The sequence below is a fragment of the Salvelinus sp. IW2-2015 genome, linkage group LG33 (assembly GCF_002910315.2).
Source record: "Salvelinus sp. IW2-2015 linkage group LG33, ASM291031v2, whole genome shotgun sequence".
Lineage (NCBI taxonomy): Eukaryota > Metazoa > Chordata > Actinopteri > Salmoniformes > Salmonidae > Salvelinus > Salvelinus sp. IW2-2015.
This window is the reverse complement of record NC_036872.1, coordinates 13953042-13966200: the sequence shown is the minus strand read 5'-3', so window position 1 is coordinate 13966200 and position 13159 is coordinate 13953042. Positions and strand designations below refer to the sequence as shown.

At 42.7% G+C, this 13159-nt stretch overlaps 1 protein-coding gene across 1 annotated transcript in view; it reads left to right on the top strand.

Annotated features, from left to right (window-relative positions):
- Positions 1-13159, top strand: part of LOC111958137 (nuclear receptor corepressor 2) — a 131495-nt gene that overhangs the window by 20546 nt on the left and 97790 nt on the right. The window contains exon 2 of the mRNA XM_070437103.1: positions 12058-12253. Coding sequence (XP_070293204.1) covers positions 12149-12253 — 105 coding nt within the window. The 5' untranslated portion in view covers positions 12058-12148. The remainder of the gene's footprint in view (positions 1-12057; positions 12254-13159) is intronic.

Genomic DNA, 13159 nt, shown 5'->3' with positions numbered 1-13159 from the left:
GGTTGAGGTAAATAAGTACAGTAGCTAGTAACGTCAATCTAAAAACAGCTTAAATTATTTCTTCCTATTTAACAATATTTTCTTATATAGACATATATGGTAAAGGAAGAGTGTTCTCTTTCCAGTGTTTTCAGTCCTCTGAAGCAGCAGGTAGTCAGCAAGTTTGGCATGACAGGGTGAAATGTTGTTGGTTCGAACTGCAAGGGTACAACTATGTACCTAATAACTAATGGTACAATAGATGTAACCAAATGTTTGCCTGTTCCAATCCCCAAGCTGACTAGGTGAAAAACCTGTCGATCTGCCCTTGAGCAAGACACTTTACCCTAATTGCTCCAGGGTCAGCGTCAATAATGGCTGACTCCTGGCCATGAACCCACTTTCCCAGGTTGTCTCGGGAGTGGGTCATGCAAAAAAAACTGATTTCCATTTCACACCAGACACTTGAACAGGTTACACACAAATATACATTTTGACCTTGAAAGTACAATTCGGTACCTTTTTTCTGAGCGTGTAGGGGGCTTATTGGAACTGTCATTTGTGACTGAGAATTATAAATGTGTGCTTCAAACGATGTACATTTGTGATAGCTTGGCATACCAATAAGATTATTTGATACTTTAAACGAGGTCAAACTAACAGCTCAAATGACCAATCATGACTCTCGAGTCAGTAAAAAGTTGTTCAAAAAGAATGAATCGTTCAAGCTGCGCATCACTAGGCTCCTATCTGTCCACATCCAGTAAATAAAAGTATCCATACTTTTACAAAACATACTTTTACAAAGTTCTGTCTGGCGTTGCCTTCAATGGCTTAAATGCATGGCTTTGTTTTCATGTCAAAGGCGAGAGCGTAAAAGAGTTTGAGTGTCTGTCAGGTTTAGCACCCAAAACAAGCCTTCAATTCTAGCTGGCCCAGCAGTAAGAAGGTATTTATTGGATTTCAACAAGCCATGTTACACTGCCAGTAACAGGGAATAAAATGTGTTGGTTTCTTAGGAAGGAGATTAAGGCAGTGATCTGCTGTGACGTGATCAGTCAGCCCTTTCGTGTGTTCACATTTCCTCTGAGTGTGTGAAAATAGATGACTGGAGAGTTGCTTCATACCATGATTTAAATCGGCAACTACAACATGAGCAGATTACCACAAGGACATGTCATTGTTCTCTGCCGTAACCGTGTGTCAATCAAGAGTGTGTGTGTGTGAGCGAGACGCTATCGCGTTCGCCAGGGCCCTTTGGTAATGAGGGTCCGGAGAGAGAAATCCTTATGAGACCTGACAGGGTGCCACATTCCTGGCCTGAGAGTCCTTGCAGCCCGCCTCCCCTCCGCTCTCCATGGCTAACTTAACACACTCCTGAAGCTGTTACCAAACCGACGGGCTGATGCCCATTACTATTTCACTCATCTGCCTTCTCACAGTGGTAAGAATTGAAGGGCTTGGCTTTGTGGTGGAGTTTTTATTGTGTAATTATGGGTGTGAGAAAAAGATAATGTCTAAGAACAGTGCTTGATTGTTTGTTAGTCATTTGTAATCCAGGCTTTCCAAATAGGAACAGGCCTATGTGTAAGAGAACATCAACAGATCATAAATACATGACGTCAAGGAGGTTTTGTGAAATAGATGACTAACAGCAGAAAGCAGTTACATTAAACTGGTATAGACCAACTGTATAGGCTAGTATAGACCAACTGAGCTGGATTAATAAACAGGAGTAGGTTTATAGAATGATGCAGGGGTCTACTCTGATATTTTTTTTACAAGAAGTAACTTGAAAAATGTAGGCGCAGGCTCTCACACACATTTAGGAGCACAATGAAAAATAGTTCAATTCCAGGTCGCACAGCAAAATATTTAGGGGCATATGCGAGTAAAATGGTTGCACTGAGGAGCCCTGATGATGCATTCAAGTAGTTTAAGTAAAGTTCTTGCTGATGTAAGGACAGATTAAATAGGCCTAAATGAAAAGGCCTCATGTTCAAACAAAACTCCATGTAGCCTTAAAAGTCAACACACTGGTATGGAATAGAACATCTATTTAATCTCTCATATTGCTATGAATTGGCAGTACAAAGCTAGCTGGCTCCTGAAAATATGCCCTCAAGTCATACGTTGGCTACTATTAGAGAAAATATCAATATAAAGTTGACAAATTCCAGGCACACTCTTCGAAGGCTTGACAGGTCTTGTCTGTCTTCTCCACAGATATGACTGGCGCATACATTTCCAGAATAATAAAGTCATTGTTTGAAGTCATGCTCCAACTCTCCTTCTTGGAGAGTCTCTGTGTGTGTGTGTGCTTGCATTCACAAAGCCATTCCTAAAATAGTGAGGATAGAAGATGCGGAGATTAAATGTAGCCTAGTGCAGAAGTAGGTTCACTCTAGCTCTGTACTAGTGGAGCTGGAGAGCGCGAGGGAGTGAGAAGGGGGAGTTATAGAGCAAGAGAGTAGGGTGACAGAGTTCATTCAAGCAGTGTTGGCAGTGAGCCAGTTGCTTGCCTGTGGGTGTTTGTAGCTGTGCCAGTGCATGTGTTTAGCCTCCCATCTGGAAGGCCTTGCTCTGTGTTTATGTCAAAGCTTTTTCATTGTATCGGCTCACTCAGTTTGATTCAATGTTTTTTCCCCCTGAAGGTCTTGTGACTGACTTCAAACCCCTTTACGTTCATCTAAGAGAGGCCGCTGAGGAGGAAAACTTTTCCCAGCCCTCTTGTCTTGTTTGCCTTTTTTGTCTTGGTTGAGCTCTTTTCTCATTACAGGGTTTATGGGAGATGGTGTTTTTTCCCCACATCTCTTTCACCAGGAGTTCATCCCAGGACTGTTTAACAATATATTTTTTTAATGAAGTTCCCAGATCTGACCATTTGTATGAATACAGCTAATCTCAAAGACACTGTTCACATTAATTCAAAAATGTAACTAAAATGTCACCAACGTGTTTGTGAAATGTTTGTTACCAGTATTGATATGAATATTAGGAGGGCAAAGATTTGTTGTAGTGATCTAGGCTAACGTTGCTAACTAAAATCCAATACAAGTCCAAGAGAGTAGTCAAGCTCGGCAGTGATCTTAAGAAAATTATAAATACTGAGAGAACAGGACTTTGCAGATTTTGCTTGTAATGGTCCAAGACCATGTCTGATTACTGATTGATTATGACAGTGAGTGAAGCAGCCAGGAGACTGCTGTGCGCTCCCCTCTCCGTGGCCCATTGGTGTGAGACTGCAGCGTGCCGTTCTCGTGGCATCTGTGTGCATGAAGCCCCTCTGTTCCTCACCAGCAGACCAACGCTGCCACCGTGTAACTGTGAAATTAAGTAAAACTGTGGCAGATAGTGAGACAGGAAGGAAGAGCAGGTAGTGCTCCTCATTGTGTCATCAATGGAGAGAAAACACCGTGGGCAGAATGAGAAGCCACTGATAAGGAGGCTAGTACATTGGTTGTTTTAACCCTCATAGACACTCTGTGCTTTATGGTAGAGGGCTGCATTCCCACATACCTGCATACCAGCGGGTCCCGACAGAGATCATTGCTGCGCAGTCTGCCTTTTTCATGCTGCAGGTTGGGAGCGGGTGGTCAGACAGACAATTTTGGGATGAAAATATTTTTGGGTTGTCCTGCAGATTTGCAAACGGTTGTCTTTCTGTCTTTCTGTTTTGTATGCATTAGCCTACCTATTCTATTAAAAGCACATCTTTGTCGCATACTATGCTGACCACACCGCTCGCGTCGTGAGCGCGAGCGTTGCAAAATAAATGTAAACATGTTATTCAATTATTGCACCCCCACTCCTCGCGCGCGCCAACGAGCATCTGCGTTGCCAAGCACTGAAATAGAAGTCAGTTCTATTTGTGAAGCTGGACGCGGTGTAAGTCCTGCCTCTCCCATCTCCTCATTGGTTTATAGAAGCAGATACCCACTGCCATCTCCTCTTTGATTATACCAACGTGGGTGATTGAAAGATGAACTGAGTTCGGTTGATCGTCGTGGTAATTATGACAATCGCCATATGAAGTCCAAAGAAGAAAAAGCCTGGAAGGAGGAGAGATGACTAGAAACGATTCGGTTGACCGTTTTTATGTGTGGATTAATTGTCGGAGTAGAGGACCTTGTGCATTTCAGGTAAAATAACAACTCAACATTTATATCCCAGGACAAATTATCTAACAACAGCAAGCTAGCTAAATAGGACAAATTGGATAGCAACTGCAAGCTAGTTAGCTAAATTGCCACAAATGTTTAATGCTTTTCGACCTGTCCCGAAATTAATATAATTGGTTCAGAGTTTGATTTGATATTTCAATCTGCTGTCGTGACCGTGTTTGGTGTGGGGGAACAAAATCAATTTGGTTTTGGGTACGGTGTTATTCATACACTGAATTCGCTGCTTCAAGTTAAGTAGCCTACCTCTCCTACTTGGGCATGAAAGATCAAGTGTGCCTACAGTAGGCCTTTGTGTGGTCTCAATGAAATAGACTATGCTGCCTATGCATGGGCTGAGAATCACGTGGAAGTTATCTTTCCAATGAAATGTAATTAAATGTTAAGACTATAGTTTACTACAGTGTCTGTAAATAAATATTGATAATGGAATGAAGTGGGGGGCGCTCAACCAACGTGAGTTGAAGTACAATCAAAATGGGATAAAGGAGATGGTGCAACGCGAGCGTAGGCTACCATGGTGAGCGAGCGTTGCGCCTTTTCATTGTAAATAAATATTGATTACCCGTTTGTCTCTGCCTGCAAATCGTTCTCAATGGTAGACTATATCCTATATACACAATGTAGCTTTAGAGAAAGTGCAAGTGTCTGCTTTCATCGTTCTTGCTGCTTCAAGTTCAGTAGCCGTATCTGTGAGATCAGGCGTGCGTGTGATCTCAATTAAATTATAGTAGGCTATACATGGACGGAGACGCACAGGGTAGTTATCTTTCCAAGGAAATGTACATCCTAAATATGATTAGTCTATAGTTTACTACTTTGCCTAGAAACGAATACTGATCATCATACTTGTCTCCGTCTGAAAATCGTCCCACTCCTAAAAACTATTTTATTAAACATAGCTCAAGAGAAAGTCTCGCCAACTCTGCTCTCTTCAAACTACGTCTAACCTATTGGCTGATATAGCCCAGTAATATAATAGCCTAATATAATGGGCTACGTGAGATTCTCTGGTAATTTAACTTATTTCTTAGGTTATTTTTGTGCATTTTGATATTGCAGGGACCATGGTTAGCAGTGGTGGAACTAGAGTCTTCTACATGCTAACACATCGTGCAATTGGAACACAGGAGTGATGGTTGCTGATAATGGGCCTATGTACACCTATGTAGATAGGTGTACACATGCTACAATAGTCATTTACAACATTAACAATGTCTACACTGTATTTCTGATCAATTTTATGTTATTTTAATGGACAAAAAAATTGCTTTTATTTAAAAAACAAGGACATTTCTAAGTGATCCCAAACTTTTGAACGGTAGTGTATATATATTTTTATTCAACAAGGCAAGTCAGTTAAGAACAAATTCTTATTTACAATGACTGCCTACCCTGGCCAAACCCGGTCGATGCTGGGCCAATTGTACGCTGCCCTATGGGGCTCCCAATCACGGCCGGGTGTGATACAGCCTGGAATCGAACCAGTAATGAAGTATGATGGAATTGAATTTAATAGCTGATATCGCAGGTTAGGGGAGGGTTTCATGATGACTTGACTTTCAAGATTACTGGGAAGTAATATTGTACAGTTTTCAGTTCTACAGCTGCAAATATTTATGCCTTGTATCTACGGTATGTGAGAGAGAGCGCTTTGGTTTGGGTGGTTGCTCAAAGCCAAGGCACTGTAACGTCACATGTTGTTAGGCCATATTTCTGGCAGCCAATACGCACTGCCCTCCATGTGCAGACTGCACCCCACACAGATTAGTGGTGAAACCTGAGTTACCAGGAACATCATTCCTCAGCGGCCCAGGGAAATGGCAAGTGTCCTAATGCCTCTTTTGGCAAGATTCACAGGTCAGATGTTAGGAGTACTCCCTATTACTATAAAAAATACAAGGGTGTGTGTGAGAGAATGCGTCTGAATCTAAACGTGATCTCCCTCTTTCAGTTTTGTTAGTGTGCTCTGCAATAACAAACACTCCTTGATTGCAGGGCATTTGGTACTGTACACACACTCACTGCTTCACATGCTCTCTCCGCTGTATATGTCAATCTATTTTCTCTCAGTAATGTGTGTTGTAATAGGCATGAAAACAGTAAGAGGATTATGCCTTTCTTCCCACTCTTTTATTTACTTTTCTTCATCACCATGAAGGATAGGAGATCTTGTCCCTGAGCTAATGCTGAACGGTTAGTGCTTTTTGAGGACAGTTCGGTTTTGGTTAGATTAAAAACGAATAATCATGGTTTTCAATTTTGTATTCTATTTTTGTTGTTGTAATAATGACATTAAAAAGCAAAAAATATATATTTGAATGGAAATTCAAAAGCCAAAAATGGTGAACATTCAATTGCCAAATTGAAAATATTCCATTCTCTCAGTCCGGTCCACATTGTGTAAACATAAATAGAAAAAATGAAATTACTATGAAATAATAAAACATTTCAGTTGTATGTTCCTTAGTTTTTATTTGATGACTTTATTCATTTCTTAAAGTAATCTCATCTTTGCTCAGGCAATAGCAGCCAGATAACGCTCGATCCTGCCTAAGCATGCTGCAGAGCTGTCTGACCACCATTTTACTAGTTCTTAAAATAAGGCATACTTTCACAAGCAGTATTTGTCCCTCGTCATTGTGTACATTCCTCATTCATGTGGTCTATCCATCTAACCTAATGTAGCAGGCATAAAAGTGTAGCCATCTCAGTCCGAGCCGGAAAGAACAAGCGCAATGGATTATGGTCATTGTAGTTAATTACCGCATTTCTGCGCTGAACTAGGTTGAATATTTGCTTAATGAAAACTACAACTCCCTTCAGCCCAGCGTCCCACATAGTTCTTGACTAGGTTTGTCGTGAATTATTTGATTTCTTTCTAGAGAACCAACTTCCGCTCAATCAAATTTTATTTGTCACATGCCCCTGAATACAACAGGTGTAGACCTTAGAGTGAAATGCTTGCTTACTTACTTTAAAAAAAAGTAAGAGATAAGAAAAACAAATAATTAAGGAGCAGCAGTAAATAACAATAGCAGGGCTATATACAGTGGGTACCGGTTGAGGTAATTATGTACATGCAGGTAGGGTTATTAAAGTGGCTATGCATGGATAATAACGGAGTAGCAGCAGCGTAGGGGCAGTGGTGCAAATAGTCTGGGTAGCTACTTGATTAGCTGTGCAGGAGTCTTATGGCTTGGGGTTAGAAGCTGTTTATAAGCCTCTTGGACCTAGACTTGGCGCTCCAGTACTGCTTGCCTTGCGGTAGCAGAGAGAACAGTCTATGACTAGGGTGGCTGGAGTCTTTGACAATTTTTAGGGCCTTCCTCTGCCACTGCCTGGTATAGAGGTCCTGGATGGCCGGAAGGTTGGCCCCGGTGATGTGCTGGGCCTTAAGCACTACCCTCTGTAGTGCCTTGCGGTTGAAGGCTGAGCAGATGCCATACCAGGCAGTGATGCAACCCGCCAGGATGCTCTCGATGGTGCAGCTGTAGAACCTTTTGAGGATCTGAGGACCTATGCCAAATCTTTTCAGTCTCCTGAGGGGGAATAGGTTTTGTCATGCCCTCCTCACAACTGTCTTGGTGTGCTTGGATCATGTTAGTTTGTTGGTGATGTGGACGCCAAAGAACTTGAAGCTCTCAACCTGCTCCACTACAGCCCCGTCGATGAGAATGGGGGCATGCTCGGTCCTCCTTTTCCTGTAGTCCACGATCATCTCCTTTTTGTTTTGATCACGTTGAGGGAGAGGTTGTCCTTGCACCACACGGTCAGGTCTCTGACCTCCTCCCTATAGGCTGTCTCATCGTTGTCGGTGGTCAGTCCTACCACTGTTGTGTCATCAGCAAACTTAATGATGGTGTTGGAGTCGTGCCTGGCCTTGCAGTCATGAGTGAACAGGGAGTACAGGAGCGGACTGAGAACGCACCCCTAAGGGGCCCCCGTGTTGAGGATCAGCATGGCAGATGTGTTGTTACCTGCCATTACCACCTGGGGGCGGCCCGTCAGGAAGTCTAGGATCCAGTTGCAGGGGGAGTTATTTAGTCCCAGGGTCCTTAGCTTAGTGATGAGCTTTGAGGGCACTATGGTGTTGAACGCTGAGCTGTAGTCAATGAATAGCATTCTCATATAGGTGTTCCTTTTGTCCAGGTGGGAAAGGGCAGTGTGGAGTGCAATAGAGATTGCATCATCTGCATCATCTGTGGATCTGTTAATGCGGTATGCAAATTGCAGTGGGTCTAGGGTTTCTGGGATAATGGTGTTGATGTGAGCCATGACCAGCCTTTCAATGTGTTTCATGGCTGCAGACGTGAGTGCTACGGGTCGGTAGTAATTTAGGCAGGTTACCTTAGACCCTGTGCCCAAGAACACTATGGTGGTCTGCTTGAAACATGTTGGTATTACAGACTCGGACAGGGAGAGGTTGAAAATGAAGACCGGTTGAAAGTGAAGACACTTGCCAGTTGGTCAGCGCATGCTCGGAGTACACGTCCTGGTAATCTGTCTGGCGACCAGTTTAAAGGTCTTACTCACATCCGGTGCGGAGAGCTTGATCACACAGTTGTTTACTAACCAGAATAGTTTTTTTTCTAGGTATCTGCATCTTTCCCTTTCAAGACGATTTGACACGTATCTAGAAACCAGGGGGATGCATTAGCTTTCAGAAATCTGCATGTTCAAAACGCAGACCATCAAAAAATCTGTGTTTTTAAACCATTTCACCTGTGTTTTTTTATATTGAAATTAATCTCTTTTTTTTGCTTCATTAGAGTGATAAGGGGCATGCAAATATAGTTTTTCTTCACAGAAAATACATTAGTGCAACACATTCGGCAGAAAATTGTTTTTATCAGATTACAGTAGAAGTGCAACGCTATTTGGCCTTGCAGCTTATAATGAAAAAGCAAGATATATTTTTTGCATAAACAATGCATAGGCATTTATATTTCTGTTTTATCATAAAAAGAGAATGTAGCAAGCTACATTTCCTAATGTTTTTCTTGAAGTTAATCTTTCATTTTCACTTGCTACCGGAGAAAAACTACACTGGAGAAAAGTAGCCTATACATCAATCAGAGTGGAGAAGTGCAACTGAAGCGATTAGTCATTTTACATTCATGATTTGGAGCAAACCCTGACCGAAGCGAGTAGAATTTACAATAACAAGCAATTAACAATGTTACAAACGCAGCAAGATATTTTTTCTGTGTTTTATCGTGCCTTTTCTGCGTGACACACACAATCCTGTGTTAATGTGACCCCTAGATACACATGGGCTCCGATGTGATACAGCAGTGGTCACCAAACCAATCTACCGCTCAGATTTCATGGTGAAGGATGTTTACTCCACGAATTTGCTTCACCATGGAGTGGATTTTAGGCTGCTAGAAAATGTAAGCCTATCCAACATTAACCTATTAAAAGCTGTTCTGTAGCAATGAGGTTTGTGCTATAGGCCCAATACATTATCATGGCATACTGGCTATGCTTGAATTGTGCGATATTACAGGAATCAGGTTTTTTTATTTTACATTTTTATGAACTTTTAGGTCTGCTTGTTCTCATGTCTCGTTGGTCTCCTCTCCTTCGCGCCTTCTGTCCTGTGTGCACTGTGCACCTTCCCACGCAGGCACCAAGCCCCTACCCCTGCCACTCACTGCAACAAAGATGAAATCACTTATTCCACTCAGACAGCAAGCGGTTTCAACTGAATATTAGTATTTGAGGTTTGGTCCAACAGAATGGGTCATATGGACACTGAAACACATTGAGACATTATTTTACTGTAGTAGAGAAGTTAACCTTTCTAACCTTTTTTTATATCTCAACTCCAATGAATGCTCAGTTTCTGTTGCGCACGGCATTGTGGTACCACATGCTGCTAGCAGCATTTTAGCCACAGACTGTTACACTAGCTGTCTAGTCTGTGTTTTATAAAAGTGCAATGAGCATAAAAAACAATTGTATAAGGAATTGGCAACTCGTTCTCATTCTGAGAAATAAGGTAGACCACTTGATTTCATCATCTGAACAAAGCGGACAGGCTAGCATGCTGTTCAAACAGTTGGAGATGGACAGAAGGGTGTGTTCATAACAATTCAACTGTTCTGCCTTGTTAGATGGTAACTGATTGGCTCAAACGCTTTAAGAAGTCAAGAAATTCCACAAATTCCACACACCTGTTAATTGAAATGCATTCCAGGTGACTACCTCATGAAGCTGGTTGAGAGAATGCCAAGAGTGTGCGAAGCAGTCATCAAGGCAAAGGGTGGCTATTTGAAGAATCTCAAATATAGAAAATATATTTTGATTTGTTTAACACTTTCTTGGTTACTACATGATTCCATACGTGTTATTTCATAGTTTTGACGTCTTCACTATTATTCTACAATGTAGAAAATAGTAAAAATAAAGAAAGACCCTTGAATGAGTAGGTGTTCGAAAACTTTTGACCGGTAGTGTACACTGATTTGTTTAAAGCAAAACTACTGAAACTGATGGTGATCCTTAACAATCTGAAAAAAATGTTGAATGTAATCTAGCCCCGATCAGCAGGTAGGCCAGATGAGTCGCGTCTCAGGTGGTTTCTTAGGCTACTTTATTCTGGTTGAACAACATTTTCAACAGCGGATTTGATAATAACCTAGCAAATTACAAAGCCTAATATTGCGTGCGAAGCAGCACACAGTGATCAGTTTGATTAAGCTACTGATATTGCCAGGTTTGTTCGGCAAGAAAAATTACTTGTTGATCAATGACTGTCAACAACACAGTTACATGCTTAGTTCGACACTGAAGGAAAGAACTCCTGAGTGGTGCAGAGGTATAAGGCACTGCATCTCAGTGCTTGAGGCATCACTACAGACACTCTGGTTTGAATCCAGGCTGTATCACAACCGGCAGTGATTGGGAGTCCCATAGGGCGGCGCACAATTGGCCCAGTGTCTCCCGGGTTTGGCTGGTGTAGGCCATCATTGTAAATAAGAATTTGTTCTTAACTGACTTGCCAAGTTAAATAAAGGTTAAATCTAAGAAAATACGCATTAGTTGTCACAAAATATTAGGTGTTTTCGGAAGGTAGAAAGTAATTTTAGTGAACAGGGGATTCGTAATGTTTGAATCGATTTTCTGAACCAAGCATTCTACATTTTGGATCGGTTTGGGTCCCGCGCACCAATGCACTCGCATCTTAAACATTTGAACCTGGGACAGAAGCGTATTGGTGGAGTTACATCCCTGGAAATGTTGGTTAATAACTCAGCACTACCCTGAGGTTTTACAACACAGAGCACTTGTTGTATCACAGTCCATTTGAATCCATCTCTGTCACACTAGAAGTGCATTAGCTGCCGTTTGGTGAAATGTCCTTGGCGTTAAAACTTAATTAGTGTTGGAACATCCATGTCTTAACATAGTGTACATACAGTGCATGGAAATCCCAGTTAAACCCTGGGCATTAGGTTATCAACTAGCTGCTTGACTTTGCTGTTCATAGACAACTCCTCCAGTTCAAGGGACAGAAGGCCATTCAGTGTGCAGGGCCAGGGAGCCATGTATCCGGCCAAGCAGGTGCAAGATCTCCCAGTCCCCTCCCTCAGGAGCAGTGAAAGTGATAGCAGCTGCTGAAGAGATGTACTGACACTTAAACCGGGATGCACTGAAATATTCGACTGTAACTGTTCCAAAAGAGCTGGTGGCCAAACAGTGTTTCACCCTTCTCAATCTACTAGAAGGATTAGGCTATTATTGTTCTGCAGAAAGCTGATATCCGTGCCAAAGACTGCTAAAGCCCTGATTAGAATGTCTGACTTCAAAGTGGCTTGATTTGGGGTGGTCAACTGTCCTGACTTGTAAGTGACAAGTGTCTCACCTTGCTGTTCCCTTCTCCCTACAGGTCGCTGTCTACAGGACCCAACCCATGATGTACAGCGCCTGCTCTACAGCCCCACCCACTTCCTGTCTGTAGAGGAAGCGGCTCCACCACTATGTCCTCCCACCCCCAGTCTGTGCCTCAGGGCCGGAGGGCTGTGGACACCCGCCACCTGCCAAACCCTGCCAGTCTACCACTGCAACTGGCACGGGCACACACGGTAAGAGCCCTGGGAAAGTCTGAGCTGGTTTTCGCTGAAGCCAGGAACACTGGTACTTAGCACCTTCACATGAAAAGCTGAGCGTATAATTGTAGATGTTACCCTGGCTCCCAATCGTTAGCAGTGATTTTGTCAACAAAGACTTATGCTGCACCGATGGAGGGAGCACGACCCTAGGGGCCCAAGGTTGTGTTTTTCTAACATTAGCGTTCTGAGGCTACACTGTTGTGCGCACACAGGGTGTGACGCCCTAGAATCTGCTCCTTTATTAGATGTTTGAGTTGAAAGTTCATGTTGTCATGGTTGGTGCCTCTAGGGCAAATCGGGCGCATGTTATAGGACCTTTCTTACTGAAGAATGTGTGTTTTCATATGATTGTTTTGTTTGCTTTTCATGTGTTGTGTGTGTATATAGATATGTATAGTGTAATTCTTGTTCATTGATGTGTTCATGCAGGGCTCATATAAAGGTGAAATAAATAAATGGTGGAATCATGTTAAGGATTTCTCAATGATGGCCTCACGCCTTCCCTCATTTCATAATGGTTATGATAGTTAGTTTACAGGATCAGAGGTAGACTTCCCGCAAGAGGCCCCTAGCTAGTACGTACGCTCATCTTGTAGCGTGATGTCCCATGTTGGCTTGAGCCTCTCTCTATTATAAGGAGGGAATCCAAGGGTTACCCCCCAGGATCCCCACAGCTGCGCCTGCTTGTTAATCCCCCCCCACTCCAACTCGTCATCACGTTGAGGAGGAGATAAGGGCAGACAGACGGTCCAAACCCCACAGTCAATCCCTCAGCCTCCGCTCAGTGAGAGAGGTGCACGTGTAGAGAAGGCCACTCTCTCATATGTGTGAGGGAAATGGAGAGCGAGGATTATACAGTAATGACCAGGGAGGTAGAGG